The 21,689-nt window shown below is 34.8% G+C and overlaps 1 protein-coding gene across 3 annotated transcripts; it reads right to left on the reverse strand.

Annotated features, from left to right (window-relative positions):
* Positions 1-2,991: 2,991 nt before the first annotated feature.
* On the reverse strand, positions 2,992-9,468 carry LOC131064733 (uncharacterized). Of its 3 annotated transcripts, XM_057999018.2 has the most exons (5): positions 8,937-9,066; positions 7,330-7,375; positions 6,991-7,154; positions 5,678-6,490; positions 2,992-4,927 (listed from the first exon to the last, which is right to left on the reverse strand). In XM_057999018.2, the coding sequence occupies exons 2-5, from the start codon at positions 7,358-7,360 to the stop codon at positions 3,212-3,214; spliced, it is 2,724 nt and encodes a 907-aa protein (XP_057855001.2). In that variant the 5' UTR covers positions 7,361-7,375; positions 8,937-9,066; the 3' UTR covers positions 2,992-3,211. The 3 variants fall into 3 exon arrangements, with proteins under 3 accessions (XP_057855001.2, XP_057854985.2, XP_057854993.2); XM_057999002.2 differs by lacking the exon at positions 7,330-7,375 and having other exon boundaries at positions 8,937-9,468; XM_057999010.2 differs by lacking the exon at positions 8,937-9,066 and having other exon boundaries at positions 7,330-8,762.
* Positions 9,469-21,689: the final 12,221 nt, after the last annotated feature.

Consider the following 21,689-nt stretch of genomic DNA (forward strand, 5'->3'; position numbering starts at 1 on the left):
TCAAGCATAGCTCTGGTGAAGGCGATTCTCATATCCATGATGGTCAGGTTTTGGAGTTTTTCTTCAACCCATTACTCCAAATAGTCTCATTTCCTAACTGGGTCTGCATAGTGGGTAGTAAATTGGTGTCTAACCAGTATTGGCCAAATGTACCTCGGGCCTTGGGTGGGATAAATATTGATCTGATCTCAAGCTCTTTAGGTGAAATTTTCAATCTTTCATGGAAGGGCAAAGAAGATAAAATGATGGAGACATGGAACCTCTTCAAATCATGTGTAACTTATGATGACTATGCACCCATGAATATCTTCTATTCAAACAATGAGGATCTCTTTGAGGAAGATCATAAGCAAAAGATTCTAGATTTCTTTTCAGGTCTCGCCACAAATGTGGTCAAGTTTAACTAAGGGCCTTACTTGTTGACGCCTCTCTATGTTGTTTTGGATTTGTCTTAGAGCTGATCCTCAGCACTTTGCTTCGATCTTGTGTCTTTGGTCCTCACAGCTGGTATTGGACTCTTAATTCTATGTATATTTCAATCTATATCTAGATGTGCTAGAGGAATATTAATCATATCCACTTATATTTGGTTTCCTCAATGGTTGAGCCTTACTCCTATTTTTTGTGCAGTCATTTTATCTATGTAACATTATCTTATATTATCCTATTATTAATATATATTATACACTCCATGCATTTTATCAAAACAAAAAATCAGCATACAATCCTTGTGCATTATACAAGCGTTTGAGTCTGATGTATAATGCATAAACAGCGATATTACCGTTTTGCTATTTTGTCATCCATGTAGAAATGGATGTAATTAATATATTATTGTTAATATATATTTATATATTATTATCATTACTATATATATGCATAATTAATGACGATGAAAATTCCTTAAAGCTTATAGCCAATCAGACATGCCATTTTGGAGGGAAGATAATGCATATGAGGAAGGCAAGTAGCTAAGAAGTCATTTTAGTAGAGACACCGCAATTGGGGCTAAGAGACTGAATGACGGTTGTCATTTTGTGCTCTTGGGTTGGATGGAACGGCTTAAGGTGCCTTGTATGATGCTCCAATTAGTGCTTCATTATGACAATGAGTTGTTTGGGTAGAAATTTAAAGGAATCTCACATGTACATTATGAATAGTAAAATGATGAATAAGATAATGTCCCTAACACTATGAGGAAAGATCAATTTTATATCTAACATGAGTGAGGGGTCTCGATTAGGATCTAATTGGTAAAGCTATACATTTTTTATTTGAATGGAATTTGTGATTTTAGAAAAAAAACTAAAGCATTTATAGGGGACATTACATTTTTTCAAATGGGGAAACCACTTCCCTTCATGATTAAGCATATTTGAGCAAGCAACCTATTGTTAACTTCTAGTATTTCATCTTTTGTAGCATGATCTAAATGTAATAAATGCTAAATGACTTTCATCGTCATATGAAATTGTTTTTGTGAACCACTTATCATAAAAAATTAGTTGATGAAGCTTGACATGAAATTATGTAGTTAAATCTTGATAATTTATCACATTATTTGATATGCTACAAACACCACTTATCCAAAAATAAATCAGTTAGGGATCTGTATGATAAAAGGTTCATACAGCACACACTTGTTGAAAGTTTTGCAAATGGTCATATAAAGCTAAGTAAACTTCATAACAAATGGTTAATTAAAAAGGCACAACACAATAACTGTTTATACATGGGCTTGAAAGCTTAGCGGGCTTGACCATCAAAGAAATTTCATGGTTATGTGCACTCGAGCTATAGTAGTAAAAGGATGAGAAACCTCCCAAGAAGTTTTAATGCTTCACCCCGATGAACATCACCTAGCTACAATAAGCATTGTGGATTTTCATGGTCATGAATTCTTGTGAAACACTTCTCATGAAATATGGAGTGATAAAGATTGATAAGGGTTCTTTTTTTACCAGTTCTCATGTAAGGTTGGTTGACAAAAATGACCCAAAACTGGACAATTAAAGCCTCTTAAATCATCAAATAATTTGGCAGATTGCAACATCAATTGTATGACTATGAACAAGCCAAAGAGCTCAATAATAAATTGGGCATAAGGCACAACATGTAAAAAGGTAAGTGAGCTTGGCTATGAGGAACAACTTAATGAGCATCCTTTGAGTGAATGTAGCACTGAAATTGGTTACCTGTGTGGAAGTTTGAGTACTCTACCCTTGTAAGCATCACCTGGTTGCAATAAGTGCTAAATAGACCATCCCTGATCACGAAAACAGGTTGGTTGTAAACTACTACTCTTTAAACATCGGTTGGTGAAGAATTACTCAAACTATCCAGCTGTATTGCTAGAAATCATCTCATCACATAATATATTCACAGATATTATACAGTTTCTATAAAGAATATATAATTGAAAATAAACTTGACTCTACAAGCACTTCATGAACAAAAGATAGCCCAAAAGAGAATAAGCATTTTGATGCAATAAGCGCAATGGTTACATCGGATGACGGGTCACATTTCATTGTCTTTATTGCTGGGGTCCTCACATTTTTGCATGCTGAGGGTCATCTATACATACCGTAATTATTGCTGTTATCCTTATATTTTTATTCTGAGGATTTTCATTATATAGAAGAATCACCATTTATATTTGACACTCAATTATAAACATAACAAATATAGACAACATGGAAATAAGGTTGGTTCCAATCAACTACCACGTTATAGAAACGGTATCAATTTGACTCAACTGTCTCTAATAAAGCATTTCAGAGAAGTCCAAATATAATAAAATATCACTGATGTGCCATATAGATACTAATTGTTAAATATTGACATCTTCATGTTATCTTAATGAAGTTCAAATACAAACATCAATGTCTATCTAGATGTTGAATGGAAGCGCAGATTCAAAACTGATTACAGAAATGCAAACTTCTGCTAATTTGGACAGAGAACGTCCTAACACCATTCATTCACGTGTTTATTTTGAACTTCGAATTAAATTTCTCAAATTAATAATAAATACAGATTTCAAATTCCTCCAAACCCAGGAGTCGATCAAACAAATAAATGGACAGAATATCATGGCCAATTTCACATGATGCTTGGCATCCTTTTCTCGAATTTCAAACAAGAATAGCAATGTCAACAACACATTAACCCAATCATAATGATAACATTCATCTACGGAAGGCAGCAGCTACAGGGTTGCTAGTAACATGGCCCTTACTTTTGCCCTGAGATCATCTGGAACATCCGTAGCATGCGTTGGAGATTTAGATCGTTCTGAGGCCAAGGCTTCTGTATCTTTTGACAATTTCCCAGCAAATTTCTCTCCTCTTTCTTTAGAGGAATTTTCCTTAGGAAAAAATTCTTTCATGTGTTCTTTCCCATGAGAAGACCCTTTTGTGTGTTCCTTACCATGAGAAGAATCCTTCCTATGTTCTTTCCCAGAAGAGCTCTTTGTGTGTTTCTGGGCAGTAATATCCTTGCTTCTATGTCCATGCACAGCTTCTTTAGAATCGTAATGATGTCTCTCTCCAGAATCATCATCCTTGAAATTCGAGCGATGCCTATACCCCCTATGCACATCATCACTTGATCTTTGGGAACTGCTTTCATGATGTCTTTTACTTGAGTATCTCTCTGTGACAGGATCTTTATGACTTTTCCCAGACTCATGTTTGTGTCTCCTCACATAGCTTACATGATCATCACTGTTTTCATGCCGTGATTTTGAACTTTTATGGTAATCACTCTGATGGTGATGACGATGTCTATGACTATGCCTATTTGCGTCTAGGCATTTAGCAGTTGATTTATTACCACACTCTTCAGAAGCAGTAAGAACTCTCATATGTCTGCTTTCTTCTTTTGTAGTGGTATCAGAAGTTGTGCCCTTCAGAGCATCCAGCTGAACTGAAGCATCATTGTAAGAGCTTCCACAAACTGTTGCCTTACTATCTGACTCATTCTGGAGAGAACCTGCACCTTCAGGTGTAGATCGGTCATTTTTATCCTGTAAGGCAGAGTGTTCATTTTTAATCAGAGCAGCAAACATTTTTGCTCTTTTCAGCCTTTCTGCCCTCAGTTTCTCTTCCCGTGACAAGCAAGATTCAGATGAATCTGCTTCACAAGCTGCAGCGCGAGCTGCAGCTTTAACCATAACCTTTGCAACTGAAGTGTCGTCTTTTTTCTTATTTGAATCATCCAACCTCAAAATAGATCCAGATGCACCTGAAAAATCTTCAGACTGCTGGCCAGGAAAACAAACATCCATAACTAGTTTTGAATTAGAGCCAGATATTCCTGACTGTGGTAAAGCCATTCCACCATTGCTTAAATTAAAATTGGAAGCATCACAATGGCTAGAGCTAACACCTGCACTGCCAACTTCTTCACTCTCTTCTGATATCCCTTGCAGTGTCTTCCCTAAGCTCCTTACATGAAAATTTTCAGTTTCTGAAGTTCCCCCTTGTTGAGACCTTCGTAAACCCCTTGTGGCAGCCATTACAATTGCAGCTGCTGCATCAGCACTCATTCCACTTTCTTTCTTCTCATTGTCCTTACCTTCTGTGCTACCTTGGCTTCCTGGCTTCTTTGTAGCTGCTCGAACTGCAGATGCAGCAGCTTCTGCTGTCATACCAAGAGGCTTTCCACTTCCATAATCAGGTGCATCCTTTTTAATGCCACCGATTACTAGTTTAAACTTTGTCTTTTTCTCAGGATCTGATGTCTTTCTAGCTTGTGTTGTACTTATTTCTTCTGGTGTAGAGGCACGTGCAACACGTGGTGATCCATCTCCTGCTACATTATTCTTCTTCTTTGGCTGATTATTTTTTGTAGATTCACTACGCCACACATCTGATGGAGAACTGGACTTCTCAGCTCTTGCATCATCTTCATATACCTCTCCCTGGCACATACAAATACAGCAAGAAGAATTCAATTTGTGGTTCCTGAAAGGTTCATTATAGTGAATGTTACTTAATCGAGGAAAACAATCAGACTGGATCCATCCTGATGATTAACAAAGGAGTGTAATCCAAAATGTTAGCGTAAAAACACATACATACTTTTCTCCGAACTATGAATATCAAATGAGCTTTAACTATAAGAATGCACAAAAAAGGACTTTTTATCCCTGGATACATATCAATTCTGTTTTTTCTCTGTTTGAAAATGTCAGCAATTTTCAAAGGATGCTACAGGGTATGAGGTTTCTATCACATTGAAAATGCAACCAAACTAGCAAAATTTAAGGGAAAGCAAGCCAACTTCTTTTATAGAAAATAGTAGAAAATACTATGTGCATAGCATCAGAAGAATTTAAACCGAGGATTATTCCTCTGAAATTGTTGACTGTATAATAGGAAATGTCATGATGAGAAAAACAGTTCACAGTTCTCAAAAAAATCAAATTTTAGTTTTCTGAGAAGTTTGTCCCACGTGTCTCAATTTGCAACAATCTTCTAGGTTCGATTATGTAGGTTGTTTAGGTTCCAACATTTTGGGTCTCCCTAAAGAACCAATCACTGAGGAAAAGTTTAAAGCCAACACTTAACAAAGAAAGGGAGAAATTTTCTTCCTATAAACAGTAGAGAATTCAATTAGGAATGAGGCTGTATCAACATGATCGACTAATATAGAACATAGATGCCACTACCTTTTGTGCTGCCTCCAGCACTTTAAGATAATACGGATGATATTGATTGGAGGGGAGAAGAAATGGAAATCGGCCGGTTGTTCTATCTTGATTCATAATGATGCCTTCAAACTCCTTTCCATTCCTTGCAATAAATTCAACCATCTTTTGTACTACACGCTTTAAAAATGATGGTAGTTCCAATATTGGTCTGCTGCCTGTCACTTTCTCTGCTGAAGTCTGTACCGACAAAAAATCATTTTTTGCCATATTGTGCGAATTTAGGGCATCAGTCCTCAAACCATCACCAGATGCAAGTCTATGCACCTCTAGATTAGAAGACTCCTTGGGAGCGACTAATGTATCATGATTTGGTGCTGCATTTGATTCAGTGCTACAAGTATCCTTTTGAGAAATCTTCTGTACTGAAGATTCTGCTTGCTCTAAAACATTGCTGTTGCCTTCACTAGAGGAAGTGTTATCAACAGGAGAATCTTGTATTGAGGAACTCCCATCTTTTGCAACCGCAGATTGATGAGTTACGCCTTCATCTTCATCATCTCCAGAGCCATACACAGACCCAAGAAGTGACAGGCCCTCTCCTGCAGCGCTCTTTGCTATCTGTTCAGTATCAGATCTCTTTTCTGATTCCAAAACTTCAGGATGGTCAACAAGAAACCTGAAATAGATGTGAAGATGGTGGTCGGGCATCAAGAAACCAAAAGCTGGATTACTTCCCTGCTTCACCCTTAACACAATTTCTGACTGTCCTCCATGTTCACTCACAAATTTTGCAGTTCTTGCAATAATCTGATGTGTCTTTTGTGTAGGTGGCTGCAGTAACATATTCAAACATAATACCTTTGTCAGAAAGAATGTTTCCAAAAGATCAGTTTAAATGAATGCACATATTGCGTGCAAGCCCTAACAAACAAGTTAGGTACCGTAATTCAGTCACTCATTTACTCATTTCAGAAATAGCTACCACATAAGACTACAAACAAGCAAGAACCCTTAGCAAACCATGCATGTGCATCCTTTGACAAAACATTGGCGGCTGCTACCGCTGATGTAATCTCCATAAAGAAACAAAGCTATATTCTCCTAAGCCCACCTGCACATTCCTTAGTCATGACTCATCAGCAAGAAACAAGGTTCCCAAAATGGAAACCTTGCATCAAGGACATGAGCCCTGCTCCATCTGAAACTTCGATGAGGGTAAGCCATATCAAGAAGACTGAACTTTAGAGCAAATATAATCATATATGAATATGACATAATATCCCATTCGAGGTGGAAGAAGTTATTCCACAAAAAAGAGCTCTAGTGCTTACAAGATGAGAAAACAAATTTTCAGGCACTGAAAATGGTGGCATAAAATCAGAGCTCCCCATTGCTTCCTCTGATGTCCTCGCAGCTGTGGCTGTCTCCTCAGTGCTATACATAAAAGGGACATTTTGATATCCATCACCCGATGACTTCTGCCTCTTGGTTGCTTCTGCATTGGAAAGAAGAACCCTTCAGTTTACCAAGAACTTGTAAAATGTATGCCGCCTACAAACCATACACACTTCAAACTAAAGCACATTGATTCATAGGCATAAAATAATAGGAAACCAATCATTTCATCTAGCAACAAATAGAAGTTAGGACAAGGTACAGAAGCCTCTTACTCTTCACTGGAGAATAAAAGAATGAAGTCATATACTGACTGCCTGCCTGCAAGCTTGAAAATACATTCCAAGTAAGCATATTAAAAATATTTCGCTTCTGTAATATGTTTTACTCAATGGGTCGAAGTGGGAACATAAGGTAGTAAAATGATATTCACAAATCTACTGCTGTTGTAGCAACAACTTTTAATTGACAATAACCTTTATGTATTCCAAATGCCATTTTTAGAGAATAAAGAGAGTAGTGAAATAGATAGAAATCAGGATGGAAAGAAAAAAGGTGTATATTGGGTGTCCAGTACAAAGGATGCCAAAAACTAGAGTGAGAAGCTGATGAAACTATTCCAAGATTCCTTGATTTTTTTATGATACAAGAAGTAAGAAAGAAAAAACAAATAGGTTCAAAACCATGGAAGGATTTAGGCACCTTGTCTCAGACCACTGTTTCAGATATCTAACTTGAAATTTGGTTTTACAAATAAACAGGGATGGCAAAATCATCAGTTGAATTGGATTCACGTTAGTAATCTCAGGTATTAGGTTCAAAATCATCATTAGTATCAAGGAACAACAATTCTGATTCATTTAACTCTTGGAACAGTTGTAGAAAAATAATGGAGAAGCTAAATTAAAAAAAAAAAAAAAAAGTGGTCCAAAGTAAGGTTTTAATGGGGCTGTTTGTTGGGGTACGGCTTAGTTATATGGGAACTTACTGTCATGACGACCTAGGTTCAAAATTTGTTGAGTTAGTGTAATTTGTGAATGTAGTACAGCTCAGTTTTCAATGGATTGGATCAAGTGACCAATCCCAGGGGTCACTAGTACTGATATAATGGAGAAGCTATATTAAAAAAACAAATAGTCCAAATTGTTTCATGGGTCCACTTGTTGTGGTGTGGCTTAATTATATAGGCACTTCTTGTAATGATGGTCCAGGTTCAAAAATTGTTGTGCTGATGTAGTTTGTAAATGTAGTGCAACTCACTTTCAGTGCATCCTCGACCTCAAGAGCAGTAAGACAAAGTGGCTGCTATCTCCACTACTATATAACAAAAATGAGAGGGCATCCCAATCCCACACAATTAATGGGTAAAATCATCATTGTCTACATCATGATGATGGATTACATAGTGTGAGCTAAGTAAATGCTAACAAATTTACACAGTTTCTTCCCAGATTCGTCTCACTCTTGACATACAAATATTTCAACGAGTCTAGCTAGCACCAGCTATATCCCAAACAACATATAATTTTTGCGTCTCACAGATCACTTCTCAGTGAATTCTTCCATCTTACCACTGCTTAGGGGGCATGGAGTGACACCTTGAGGTTCCAGCTATCAGCCGGCCAATATAGGCAACTGATTACTTTGGAAACAATTTGACAGTATCAGGTGCATGCATATATTATTATAGATTCAATAAATCCTTTTAGTCTGTTTGAGCCAGCATATCTGTTAAAATAAAATGAATCCAACAGATTTTATAGATTTAAATTCGGGAAAAGAAAAAACATATATAAAATTCTGAAAGCCAAGTTCTGATCACCACGAATTCAAAACACAAAAACCTAGAGACGAATTAAAAATTAGGGTTATACAAACCTACCGTTATCAGGAGGATCGTGCAGGTCCCTGTAACGCTCTAGATCAAGCTCCGCTTCGTCGACGTCAGAGGAAGAAGAAGAAGAAGAAGAAGAACGCCTTTTCCTGAGGGCAGAGAGATCTTGGAGCAGATGCCTGACATCATACCGATCTAATACAAGATTTTGGTCGCCGTTCCATGGCATTAGCGCCTCCTTTGAATTGATAAAAGCGGCCGTGGAATCGTCATCAAAGAGAAGGGCATGCCGTCCCACCACTTCCAAAGCCAACTGCCCTCTTTCCTTCTCCACCGCATCCGCAAACCCCCTCTTCTTTCCCCTGATACCGCTCATCTCCTCCATTTCCTGATCTCTTCTAATCTATGTCTCTGATTTCTTATCCTTTGTCTGCAACAGCTTTTTGATCTACACCTGACACATACGACGCCTGGATTAACCTATCTCATATACAAAAATTACCTAAAATTCTAGTTTCGTGGAGGAAGCAATTATCGAAGTTATAGCACCCCTCAGAATTCTAGTTCTTTCCTTCTTTCTTTAAGGGTTATAAATTTAGTAAACAGTTTTTTATCTACTTCTTAGTCTAAGCAATTTTATTATCCTAAAACTTTGTTAGGGTTGGAGAGTTTGGTTTCTACCAATTTTTCTATATTTTTTCTTAATGTAAAGATATCTAATTATTATATTTATATTTCTTTTAAATTATATTGAAAATATGGATAGATATTATTATTAAGGAAATTAAAAACAAATCAAATATCTATAAAAACAAATCAAATTCAATTTTTTTTTCATAAAGTGGGTTTGCTTTTTTGAAAACAAATTAAATTCAATTTTTATGTCATAAAGTGAGTTTGTTTTTTTGAAAACAAATCAAATCTTATTAGTACTTGTCGTTAGGCAATACTATTGTAATGAAAATTCAGTGCTTATATGGTTATTAAAAAAAATTATTTAGACCAATGAAAAGCAATTATTTTTCTTTCTTTAAAATTTTTTAATTTATTTTATACTATAGATGCACATTTGTTAACATCATAATTTACAAAAATTATTTTTGTTGCAAACTATTGGCTAATATCATTTTGCCTCTTATAGGCCGGTTTCTTGGAACAACCCATAATCTCAGGTTTTTTGAATCACCACACATTTTAAAATTATTTACCTTCTTTAATTTGAGTTTCTAAAAAACTTAAATTAAAGAAGGTAAATAAGTGCTTAAATTTTAACTTCATTATTTGTTGTAATCGGTAGTTCTTTTAAGTTAACCTGTGAACAATATATATATATATATATATATATATATATATATATATATATATATATATATATATATATATATATATATAATATGTATTATATTTAAAATGTTCTTTAATTTATAATCAAAATAAACTAAATTTCAATAATATTTTTTGGCAAAAAAGATAAATATCCATATTAATTTAATCTTTTATTTAATTTAAACATAATAATTTATTAAATTTAATATGAAAGTAAACAAATAGAACAAGGATAAATATTATGGACCTTTCTAACAATTTATTTTAAAAAAAATTAATATTTTAAAACAAATTTAATAGTATTAATATTATTTTATCTATAGCTTTTCATTATTTAATTACATAAAAATAAATAATTATTTTTAATTTGTAATTCTTATTTAATTTAAACATAATAATTTATCAAATTTAATATGATATTAAACAATCTTTCTACCCACAACATTGCCTCATTAAAACATTTAATTTCTCCTTCATCCAAACCTATCTATACTTCCTTTTGATTAGTATCTTCATACTAGTATTATAACCTCTTATATTTATATGTCTACTATTTATGATAATAAAATCCAAAATAGATTAGTAGCAATATAGATTTTTTAAACTCCCTCAATTATCTTGTCCTAATGTCTATCTTCTTTCCCTATTCATATCTTGTTTATACACTGTAGAAACCAAGGGTTATATGTAACATAATCTTTAACTTCCTCTTTTCTCTTGACCAAGCTTGTAAGAGAGACCTAAACAACAAATAAAATAGGGTATTTTGTGCTCAGTTCAAGGCTTTTCACCCATTGAATCAATGATGCTATAATCAAGGTTCCCTTACTTCATAATTTGTCTAAGAGGACAAGGATCAAATGCTTTAGTTTGATTGTCCCTCCTACCATTACTTGGTATCATATCTCTACAACAGACTTATGAGTATTAATAGCCAAATATGACATATATATAAACAAATATAAGTCACTTTGTTATTGCATTTGCTGAAATGTTAATTAGTATACGACATTTGGACACCAAAGATCATAAAGTCTTCATCTATACACTATAGTGTACAACCTCCACTTAGCACAATTCAAATATAGTTTTTAATGTGCTATTCACCAAATATTTTATAATTATAGTTACATTAATGTTGTACTAAGAGAAGCCCTCATGTCACATAACAATGATCTAAAGTGGCCCAAACTTTGCATGTACTATGATAGAGTTTATAATAGACATAAAAAATACAACTCATGCATCTAATAGTAAAACTATTGGATGCTTGCACCATATAAACTCTATAAGACTTCTGCGATTTGTAAAATAATCACTAATATATACCTACTCCCTAACAAAATGACATTGAACAACCAAATATTTGATCCTTTCATAGCAAGAAGATTATCTACCAAAAAAATTGTAATTTATCATAGTCCAACACTATATTAGTTATATAATTAATAAAAAAAATCAATAAGTAACAAAAATTACTATTTCAACTACAAATCAAGAGGCAAGTACTCGCCACTATGTGGCACTTGTTTTATTTCATAAGGTCACTCCGTTTTCTGAAAACAAATCAAATCTAATTTCTATTTCATAAGGTGGGTCTGCTTTTTGAAAACAAATCAAATCTAATTTCTACTTTACATGGTGAATCTCTTTTTTGTTTTTCTTATACCGATTGTGTTGACCTCCTATACATCCTATTGCCATTTTAGAATGTCTATGGACGTAATAATTAATCTTTCTTATTAAATGTGTTCAACTACATATTGAGCTTAGCAATAATTATTAAATTTTGTAAAATCAAGTCAACAATATACACTATTTACATAAATAGGGTATGTTTATATCATTTACATAAGTAGATACACATGTCAATTGACAAACTACTAGTGTTTCTTTAAGTTTTGAGATCTTTAACTAGATAATTATCTTCTTTTGTAGATCATGTGTATTACATAGATATAGAGGAATAATGAATTTCAAACCATATCTACTACAAAGGCAATTCAAAAAATATTTAGCAACTCACAAGAAGGCCTTACAATGTGTCTAAAAATATATTTGCATTGCATATATGCTATGATTTTTTTTAAATTCTCACTCATTATATCCTACTAAACAAACACAAACCAATAACATTGTCATACATGGATATGTCTTTCATTTTACATTCTACTTTTCATCATTCTATTACTACTCACCCATTTGCTTTGATAATTTTAAAAAGTCTCAACTAACGAGTACACACGAGTGTTGGAGCATATAATGCTTTCTTCTTTCTTTGGTACTAGGTATAGATGTAAGATGAGATTTTTGAGCCACTTGATTTTATGTGTTAGATCTTAAAATCGTTTCTCTACAATCCTAGAACCTAGTTTTATCTTCAAGACCAAGGGGTATCATCAAAAAGAATAAACAAGGGTTCATCAATAGACTAAGGAAATTTTAAGGCTAATTAATAAGAGTGAATAAATTCTCCTAACTTTAACTCAAAATAGTATTCCTAGAGGTATCCTTAACATTTGTTTAAATCAATTATAATGTGGCATGACTGCAATAATCAACAGTTATACGTATACACTTCTCCCCTATATTTATCACTAGGTCAAGATTAGCTAGTTGCATAGGACATCTTGTATAGTTATAAACACAAAAATAATTATTATTCCATCTATCATTATATTATCATTTTATTCATTAATTGTATCATTATTTATTATCATATGTTATCCTTTGTAATTATTTAATTAAATAATTTCTCTTATTTAATTAATGTGAACTAACATTATACAATAAATTAATTAATTAAAGCAACCTATTATCCACAAATTATCGAACTAGAAAAATCATTAAATCACCTAATGTGTACCAATTATCCATTAGATTAATAATTAAATCCTCAAAATCCACTTCATCTAGTTAACTAACTAATCTATTTAGTTCACTTGGTCATGTTCTCAGTCTACCAACCAATTTGTTCACTTCACTCATTCATTAAATAACTCAACTTGCCCATCCACCTAGTTAACTATTCCATGCAAGTCATTAACTTGCCAATCAACCTTGTTAATTTCCTAATCAATCTTGTTGATTAATAAAAAGTATTTCAATTAAAATTTAAAATAATTTCTATCTTCCTCATGTTTACCACCTCTCTTCATTAGCTCCACTAATCTTGGATCAAAATTGAGACCCAAGATTGGATCTCAACCATTCATTACTTGTCCTAAAAATCTATAAATTAAACATTTCATTTATCATTTCTCCTAAAAATCTATAAATTAAACATTGCATTCATCATTTGAATATCTTTTTTTAATGCAATAATATTCTTTCAATTTTATCATCCAATGAATGTTGGCATTAAAATAACAAAATGAGTAGTCATGTCCATTAGGAGCATATCTCCACATGGCCCTCAATCTAAGGTTTGCATGGATAGAATGATAATGTTTTAAATTATGATTTTCAATGCTTATTTGTTTTTATTCTATTTGCATGCTTATATTTTGGTGAGCCCGATGTGAAACATACTTATCATACACCTAGTCTTGGTGCTTGTGAGTTTCTCATAATTCAATATTGTAGTTATGTGCTTCTTCGAGGTGGTCTTCACACCCAAGTTTTAATAGAAACATCCTACGGAAAAAAAAAAATTATATTTCGGTTGCAAAAAAATCTAATACACATCATGCAAGCATATATACGTGAATTTGTGCCAATCTACACACAAGCATATATATATATATATATATAGTTGAGACGTACTCACAAAATTTGTGGATATATACATGTCATATGCAGTGTGTGTGTGTCGGGGGGGGGCGGGGGGTGTGGGTGTGTGCGTTTGTGTGTGTGTGTGTGTGTGTGTGTTTGTGTGCATGTGCTTGTGTGTGTACGTGTGCATGTGCGCGTGTGTGTGCATGTGTGTGTGTGTGTACATGCCCACATACACAAACAACATAGATCAATCATGGGTAAATATATGCGTAGTCCACATGGGGGTATTCATAGTGGGGTATGTATAGAATCTACATGGGGTATTCACAAAGTAGACATATACATGTAGGAAGTATGCATAGTCTACACACATAAATCTATACACAATGCATCGTAGAGGGTGGTCAATGCATATTCATAGTTAGTATGTATGCATAAGTGTGGGCTATGTATATACATATGAACCTCATATATTTTAGTTTTCTTTGTACGATTTTAGCTCCTAGTCATATTAAAGATTGGGAGCACTACTCCCTTTTAGCCTTTGGTCCTATCCAATCTCAAGGGGCTTATGTGTAGTGCCTATCCCCTTTTCTAATATACACCCAAACCATAGTTGTATGTGCAACCAAGAGCTAGTCTATAGAAGGTTAAACCTTGCCCCTTTCTTCATTTTTTAATTAAGAAAGCACCTTGTACTTAAATACTCATAGCTTTTGTGTTACTAATCATTTTTTTCAATTTTTTGTAGGCGTTGGAAAGCTAATTTGAATATTTACGAAATAGATCGAGTATTTTTTCTAGATTTTACACCAAAGAATCAAGTATATTCATTTGAAACTTGTATTTCATTTAAAACTTCTAATGCTTATAGCATTTGCATATGATGTCCTTTTTCAGTCTTTTTTAACTAACCGAAAAATCACAAGCAACCTAATGGTGCTATATATTTTTACTTTAGTCTAGTTTATTCTATGCTTTATGGCTAATCATTTGAATCCATATTCCCTTGTTGGTCAAAGAGCAAAACTTTAAACTACTCATTTGTGATTTTGCAGGACAATTTGTAAAAGATATTGATTATAAACACTTTTATTTTTGTATGCTTTGTCCTCTTTTCTTATTTTCTTGCATTGAACATTGGGGTTAAAATTTTCTACACACTTCAATTTGGATCTTAAAATTTTCAAGTGTCATTAAATCCTAAATATGTATTTGTGTATGTTCTCTTATGCTTTAGGGAAATATTGAGGATCATAAACAAGTGTTATCTTCTCCTTTTTTTTTAGGATGCTTGTCTAGGGATTTCATTACCCTAAAGAGCAATCTCAACCACATGTTCTAGTGGGGTATATAAAGGGGGAGTGAAATTTTTAGCTCAAAAGAGTCATCATCATGTTTGGCATAGCCTTGGAGTCCATGTTCATCAAGACACGAGGTGAAGTGATAGTTGCTTGTGCTAATGTTACATGTTATTCATGGGCTCTAGTTCATGAATGTAAGCCTCTATACTTTCAAGTATATTGAGGATTCCCATAAAGAACTTGTATGTCAGTTTAAGACCTTGCGGCCATGCATGGTTGTAACGCACCAATAAGTGGTTAGCCCTAGGAAATAATTCACCCCATATCCCCAAAAATGAATATGTATGTTGTGAATTCTCTCCCCTCATGATATTATGAGTGATCTTAGGTGACCAAAAGTAGTCAGTGTTGGCATTTGATCATTTGATCTTAACCGGTAATTGTTTGATTAGATTGTTGTATGATGACTATGTTGTATGTTGTCATTGTTGGCAACTATTTTTTTACAGTCATCTAAGTCCTATAGGTCAACCAACAAGGCTTAACTGGTAAGCAGAGAGTTTTATCATAGCCGGTAAAAGACAAACAGAGTTATATTCTGACAACTGGTATAGGAAATCTATGAAGAATGGGATGATGCAGTTTTGGAGCAGCAATGAAGGATGGTAGATTAAGTTATGTTCATGACCGCATGTGTTGATTTGATTGACAGAGCAGGTATTCTGATTGAGACTTAACCGGTAGTGATGAAAATCACTTAGATCTGTAAAATGACACATAATTGGATTTGTTATGTCGGTGACCAATGTAATGCCCCATCGGGAACCCCAAAGGAAAACCACAAAACAAGGCAACAAAGGGGGTGAAATAATTTTATTTTTATTTTTTTTAAAGTGTAAAACACATTAAGTGCATTAATTACTACATTGCACAATAATAACACAAGCGGAAGACTTACACCAGAATTCCTAAAGGGTTACCAACGAAGATTAAAGCTAAAAGTTAAATTACATAATTACGATTAATCCAATATCCAACATTACTCAATTAACATAACAATCATATTCAATAACAGATTACACCAATAAAAGATTGAAAGAATAACAATATACTTTTCTTTAAAATAAAGCATTTATACATATCATAATGAAAGCTGATAAATATCATCCAACTTTTAGGATTACATTGACCATAAAAATACATGGCTTCCAATATACATTTAAAGTTATAATCTATAGAAATTACAAGGTTACATAAATTTAATGATACAATTGACCACATAGGTCTCATAAGAATAAACTTCAACAAGAGCTAGAACATGAATCATGAACCAAAGGTACACCTGCGAAGCCAATCCTCGCATGAAGGTATGAACAAGGATAACCGATGGGAAGTGGCACTACCACCCGACCATGTGATCCCAAAATGGAATCACCCCACTGTGCTAGGAGATAGCCGAGGACCCTCAAGCAAGCATAAACAAGACATGGACGACAGTACAAAATGACTCCACAATAATCATGTGACTCGAACTCGCACTACACTAGTGACCCTAAAGAGAGAGTGTCATCGCATGACTTAAGATGGTTTCCCTAGGTAGGCCTCCATAGGTCATGGCCCCCATCCTGGGTTATCCTAGTAACCTTTCCCGAACCCTCGGCTCCATCTAAGTCTCATGCGGACCCTACCAACCTTTCGTGAAGACAAGGTGGTAGGTTTGCCATTCCAAGCCTTCCCACTACATCTTGAGCCTCTACGAGCACTCAACCATGTGCGAGGTACAATATCTAAATTAATATTACAACTACCCACCCCCTAATCAATTATTAGATTATCACTTATTAACAAACTTTCGAGGGGTTATCCTACCATCCACTATGGGTGTGGCCCCCACTCAAAAGCCACTCTCTCATAGGACACTAACAAACATGGTCACTCTACGAGGACCCTATGGCAAAACAAAAAGCCATAACACCACTATCCAAATACAAGTGGCCAAAACAAAGACATACTAACCCCTGACCAACCATAAGGATCAAGCACTACATGGTTACAACAATGAGGTCACACTACATTACTTGGTCAAGGAATACCAAGATACGTCACAACAAAATGACTGACATAAACGAGGGATAACAACCAATTAAACCCCCTTGCAAGAAAAGCTAAAATCACTAAGACCCAACACACTCAATCTTTTAAAAGAGCAACAATCATGTATATAACTTTCTTTGATCAAATTAAACAAATCATCAACACCATGAAACTACGAGAAAATCAAGTCATCATTGCACTGATAGGGCTAAGGATCTAACTAATTAGAATAATCCATTTAATTCGTTTAATTTGAAATAGTAAAAATCATAACGAAAATAATAGACAAATATTTCCCAATTAAAACTCATTTATTCTCAACAAATAAACCCACTTTATTATATTATTAATAAATTAATAACAATTATTATATATACCAAAATATAAATGTATATAATAATCGTTAAAATTGATTGATAATTAATAAATTTTCAATTTTAATAACAACACTCAAAGTCATGAAAATATTACTTAATACAACAACTACGTATTAATAATATTAAATTAACTAACTTTATTTTTTTCATTTAAAAAAAAAATACTTAATACCGAATAGTATTAAAATACTATTATAAACTTTAATTTAAAATATATTAATAATAAAAAAAAAAAATTTAAAAATTTAAAAAATTAAAAAATTAAAATCACTTTGTATGGCGGTGGGTCCACGACCCACCGTCGATAGCTGCTTGCTATCACAAACATGTGATAGCGGCTTCATGCTGCTCGAGTAGCATGGTCGGGTTGAGCTCGGCTCCCCGCAATGCAACCCATAACATAAAATTTATTTTATTTAAAACCCCTTTTTAATACAATTTATTTTAATTTATAAAAATTTCAAATAAAACTATAACCCACATAAAATGTTTACTGGTAAAAAAATACCAGAACCCAAAATCTCTGTGACAAAACAGAGATTGCGAAAACACAATTTTTTTTTAAAATTTCTTCTATAGAGCCAAATTGGCTGAAAACCAAAGAGATTGAAAAATCCCAAATAAAATTTTGGGCAAAATAAGAATGGAGAAAGAGGAAATTTAACTCAAATTCCTCATTCCGCTAAATTTTGAAATACCTAGGAAGAAATTTTAATTGGAAACACAAGAGGGTAATTTTGGCAAAATTTTGCCAACATAACACCCCCCCCCCCCCCCCCCAAATTTCACAAATCAAAACTAAAACATACTCAGAAAATCAATTCCATCCATAAGCCATAAATGGAGGAATTGAATTCAAGCTAAAATAAAAACATGAAATAAACAAGGAAGGAGATTGGAGAAGCATTCTAGAACAATAATGAACTGAAATTTCCATTAAATCTCATAGCAACTACTCCAAAACAACTAGAATCATTTTCAAAAATTTCAAACAACACACAGGAAGAAGAGGAAGAAATTTTAAAAACAATCATGAAAATAAAAGCAAAGGCTATCCACCCTGTGAAGCTATCCCGAAACCAATTTGTGGAAGAGCTTCAACCCTGCAACCAAATTCTCAAACCCAATTCCTTCTTCCAAAACAATTTTCAAATTTTGCCTTCCAAAAATGAATCCTCCTCTTCACATAAACTCACAGGCATAAATACAAAAATATTTCAACCTAAACTTTTAGGTTGAAAAGTTTTCCCCCAACCAATCAAAATAAAGCTATTAAACAAATAAGGAAATCTGATTTACTTTATTCTCATGAATTAATCTTTTTCTTTCAACAATTAAATACCAAAAGTCAAAAAGAAAGGTAGAGAGGAAAAGCCTTTATTATATATATATTCCCTTTACCCTTTTCTAAGAGATTTTAACTCAACATGACATTTTGAAACTTAAATAGAAAGGAATATACTTACTTATTTATCCAATATATTAATACGATTTAACACAATAATTTAACAACCATTTAAATAATCGAAGGCACGCAAAATGAGGAATGATCGAAAGACGACTCGCAAAGCGAAAATATTAAAACACTATGCTCGCATACTGGTCAAATGGGAAAGACGACCGATAGACAACACTCACATGAGTGTGACTGCGGATCAAGTTAGGGTCCAACCACTATCTCCTCCACTCCCATCGGACAAATAAGGTATGCTCAGACTTGTGAAGCCAGGTGGAGTCAATACCCCGTACCTACTCGATACTTGTACCTGCAATGTCCTACATCAACGAACCACACATGCATATAGACAAATATATAATCAGACACGAGACGCACACTGATGAAGGAGAATCGTGACGTTCCTTGTCTCACCAGAGTGAGTGAAGGAAAATTATCCCCTCACATCCCATACACTTGAAATCACACAACATAAAAATAACACATCGCATATGTAAGGTAAAAGTGTCAGTCCATGACAATAATCCATAAAAATAGCATTAATCATAAGTACTGAAATACTACAAGAAAGCATACATTGCATATCCAGTAAAAGCATGAAATAACATCGCATAAAGTCTGAATCAATATACAATAATGTATCCATGGAATAGTCAACTGAAGTCAAACATAAGTCCAAAAGGAGTCTGATCGAGGAGGGGTACTACATCCTCCCCCCAAAACTAGGCTTACTCCTAGAAGCCTAAAATAGATAAGAATAAAGCTCTCTCATCTTCGTTGCATCCTCCCATGTCGTCGAGGTCTCATCATTTGGGTCCCATAGGACCCTTACCTGGTCGATGGTACGACCCATGAGGGTCAAATATTTATGCTAAAGAATGCGCATGGGCTCCATGGAAATCTGCCCGTCCTCGACCTGCAAAGTGTTCCAATCAAGAACATGTGTCACATCAGGATGATAAGGTCGAAGAACAGAAACATGAAAGACATCGTGGATGCAGGATAAACTCGGTGGCAAGGCAAGACGGTAGGCAATAGGTCCTATCCTCTCAAGGATCTCAAAAAGGCCAACAAAACGAGGCGCCAACTTAGAACCCTTTCCATAACAGTTTCGACTCTTCCGTGGATGTACTCTCAAGAACACATGATCGCCAACAAAAAACTGACGATCCACTCTATGAGCATCGACATACTTCTTTTGCCTATCCCGAGCAGCAACCAAATGCCCATGAATCTGCTCAACCTGCTGCTCCATCTCTCGAAGCATATCCGGTCCTAAACGCATCCTAACCTCTAATCGATCCCAACTCAAAGGAGTACGGAAAGGACGACCATACAATGCCTGGAAGGGAGACATGCCTATAGAGCTGTGATATCCATTGTTATAAGCAAACTCCACAAGGCAAAGATATTCCTCCCAACGCGACTGTTGGTCCATAACATACATGCGAAGCATGTCCTCCAAGACCTGATTCACACGCTTAGTTTGATCATCGGTCTCTGGGTGATAAGCTGAACTGAAGTTCAACTGGGTCCCCAAAGCATGTTGAAGTGAGGTCCACAATGCTGAAGTAAAGATAGGATCTCTATCAGAAATGATCCACCTTGGGATCCCATGCAATCTCACCACATCTTCCAAGAAAACTTGTGCCACCACTGTTGTTGTATAAGAAGATCGAATAGGAACAAAATGAACAACTTTGGTCAATCTATCAACAATGACCATGATGGCGTCGTGACATTGTGAAGAAACAAGCAACCCCACAATGAAATCCATGGAAATGATCCCATTTTCAATCTAGTACCAAATTAGGCTGTAAAAGCCCTGCAGGGTGCTGATGCTTTGCCTTCACCTGCTGACAATCTAAACACTTCGACACAAAATCAGCAATGTCACGTTTCATACCAACCCAATGATATATCTATCTAAGATCTACGTGCATCTTCTTGACACCAGGGTGTGTCGAATAAGGTGCACGATGGGCCTCAGTCATGATCAAAACACGAAGACCCTCCAAAGGAGGTACATAGATCCATCCAAGATGATGAAGAAGACCATCTGCCTCAAGGTTATATCTAGAATGTCTACCCTCTAATGGTCTTTCGGACTCCGTCACGACTCTAACATCCTGATACCAGGTGTCTTGAGGAAGAACTCCTAGAATTCTCTCTCTCAAGTCCACTCCAAGGGACAATGTTGCAACCTCATGCTGCCTACGACTCAAAGCATCTGCCACTACATTCTCTTTCCCCTGAATATATCGAACCTCAAAATCATACTCGCAAAGGAATTCCATCCATCTTTGTTGTCGAGCATTCAAGTTCGGTTGTGTGAAAATATACTGCAAACTGCGATGATCACTATGCAGCTCAAACCGATGCCCCAACAAAAAATGCTGCCATCTAACCAACGCATGCACTACCGCTGCCAACTCCAAATCATGAACTGGATAATCAAACTCATGGTCCTTGAGTTTGCAAGACTCATAGGCAACCGCACGTCCATCTTGCATGAGTAATGCACCTA

Source organism: Cryptomeria japonica, chromosome 1 (assembly GCF_030272615.1).
Source record: "Cryptomeria japonica chromosome 1, Sugi_1.0, whole genome shotgun sequence".
Taxonomy (NCBI): domain Eukaryota; kingdom Viridiplantae; phylum Streptophyta; class Pinopsida; order Cupressales; family Cupressaceae; genus Cryptomeria; species Cryptomeria japonica.

Coding starts and splice junctions, on each gene's coding strand:
- LOC131064733 (XM_057999002.2), bottom strand. CDS start 9,273: ATGGAGGAGATGAGCGGTATCAGGGGAAAGAAGAGGGGGTTTGCGGAT. Junction 7,155..8,936: donor GCACGATCCTCCTGATAACG/GTAGGTTTGTAT, acceptor TTTCCAATGCAG/AAGCAACCAAGAGGCAGAAG. Junction 6,491..6,990: donor AAAATTTGTTTTCTCATCTT/GTAAGCACTAGA, acceptor ATGTTACTGCAG/CCACCTACACAAAAGACACA.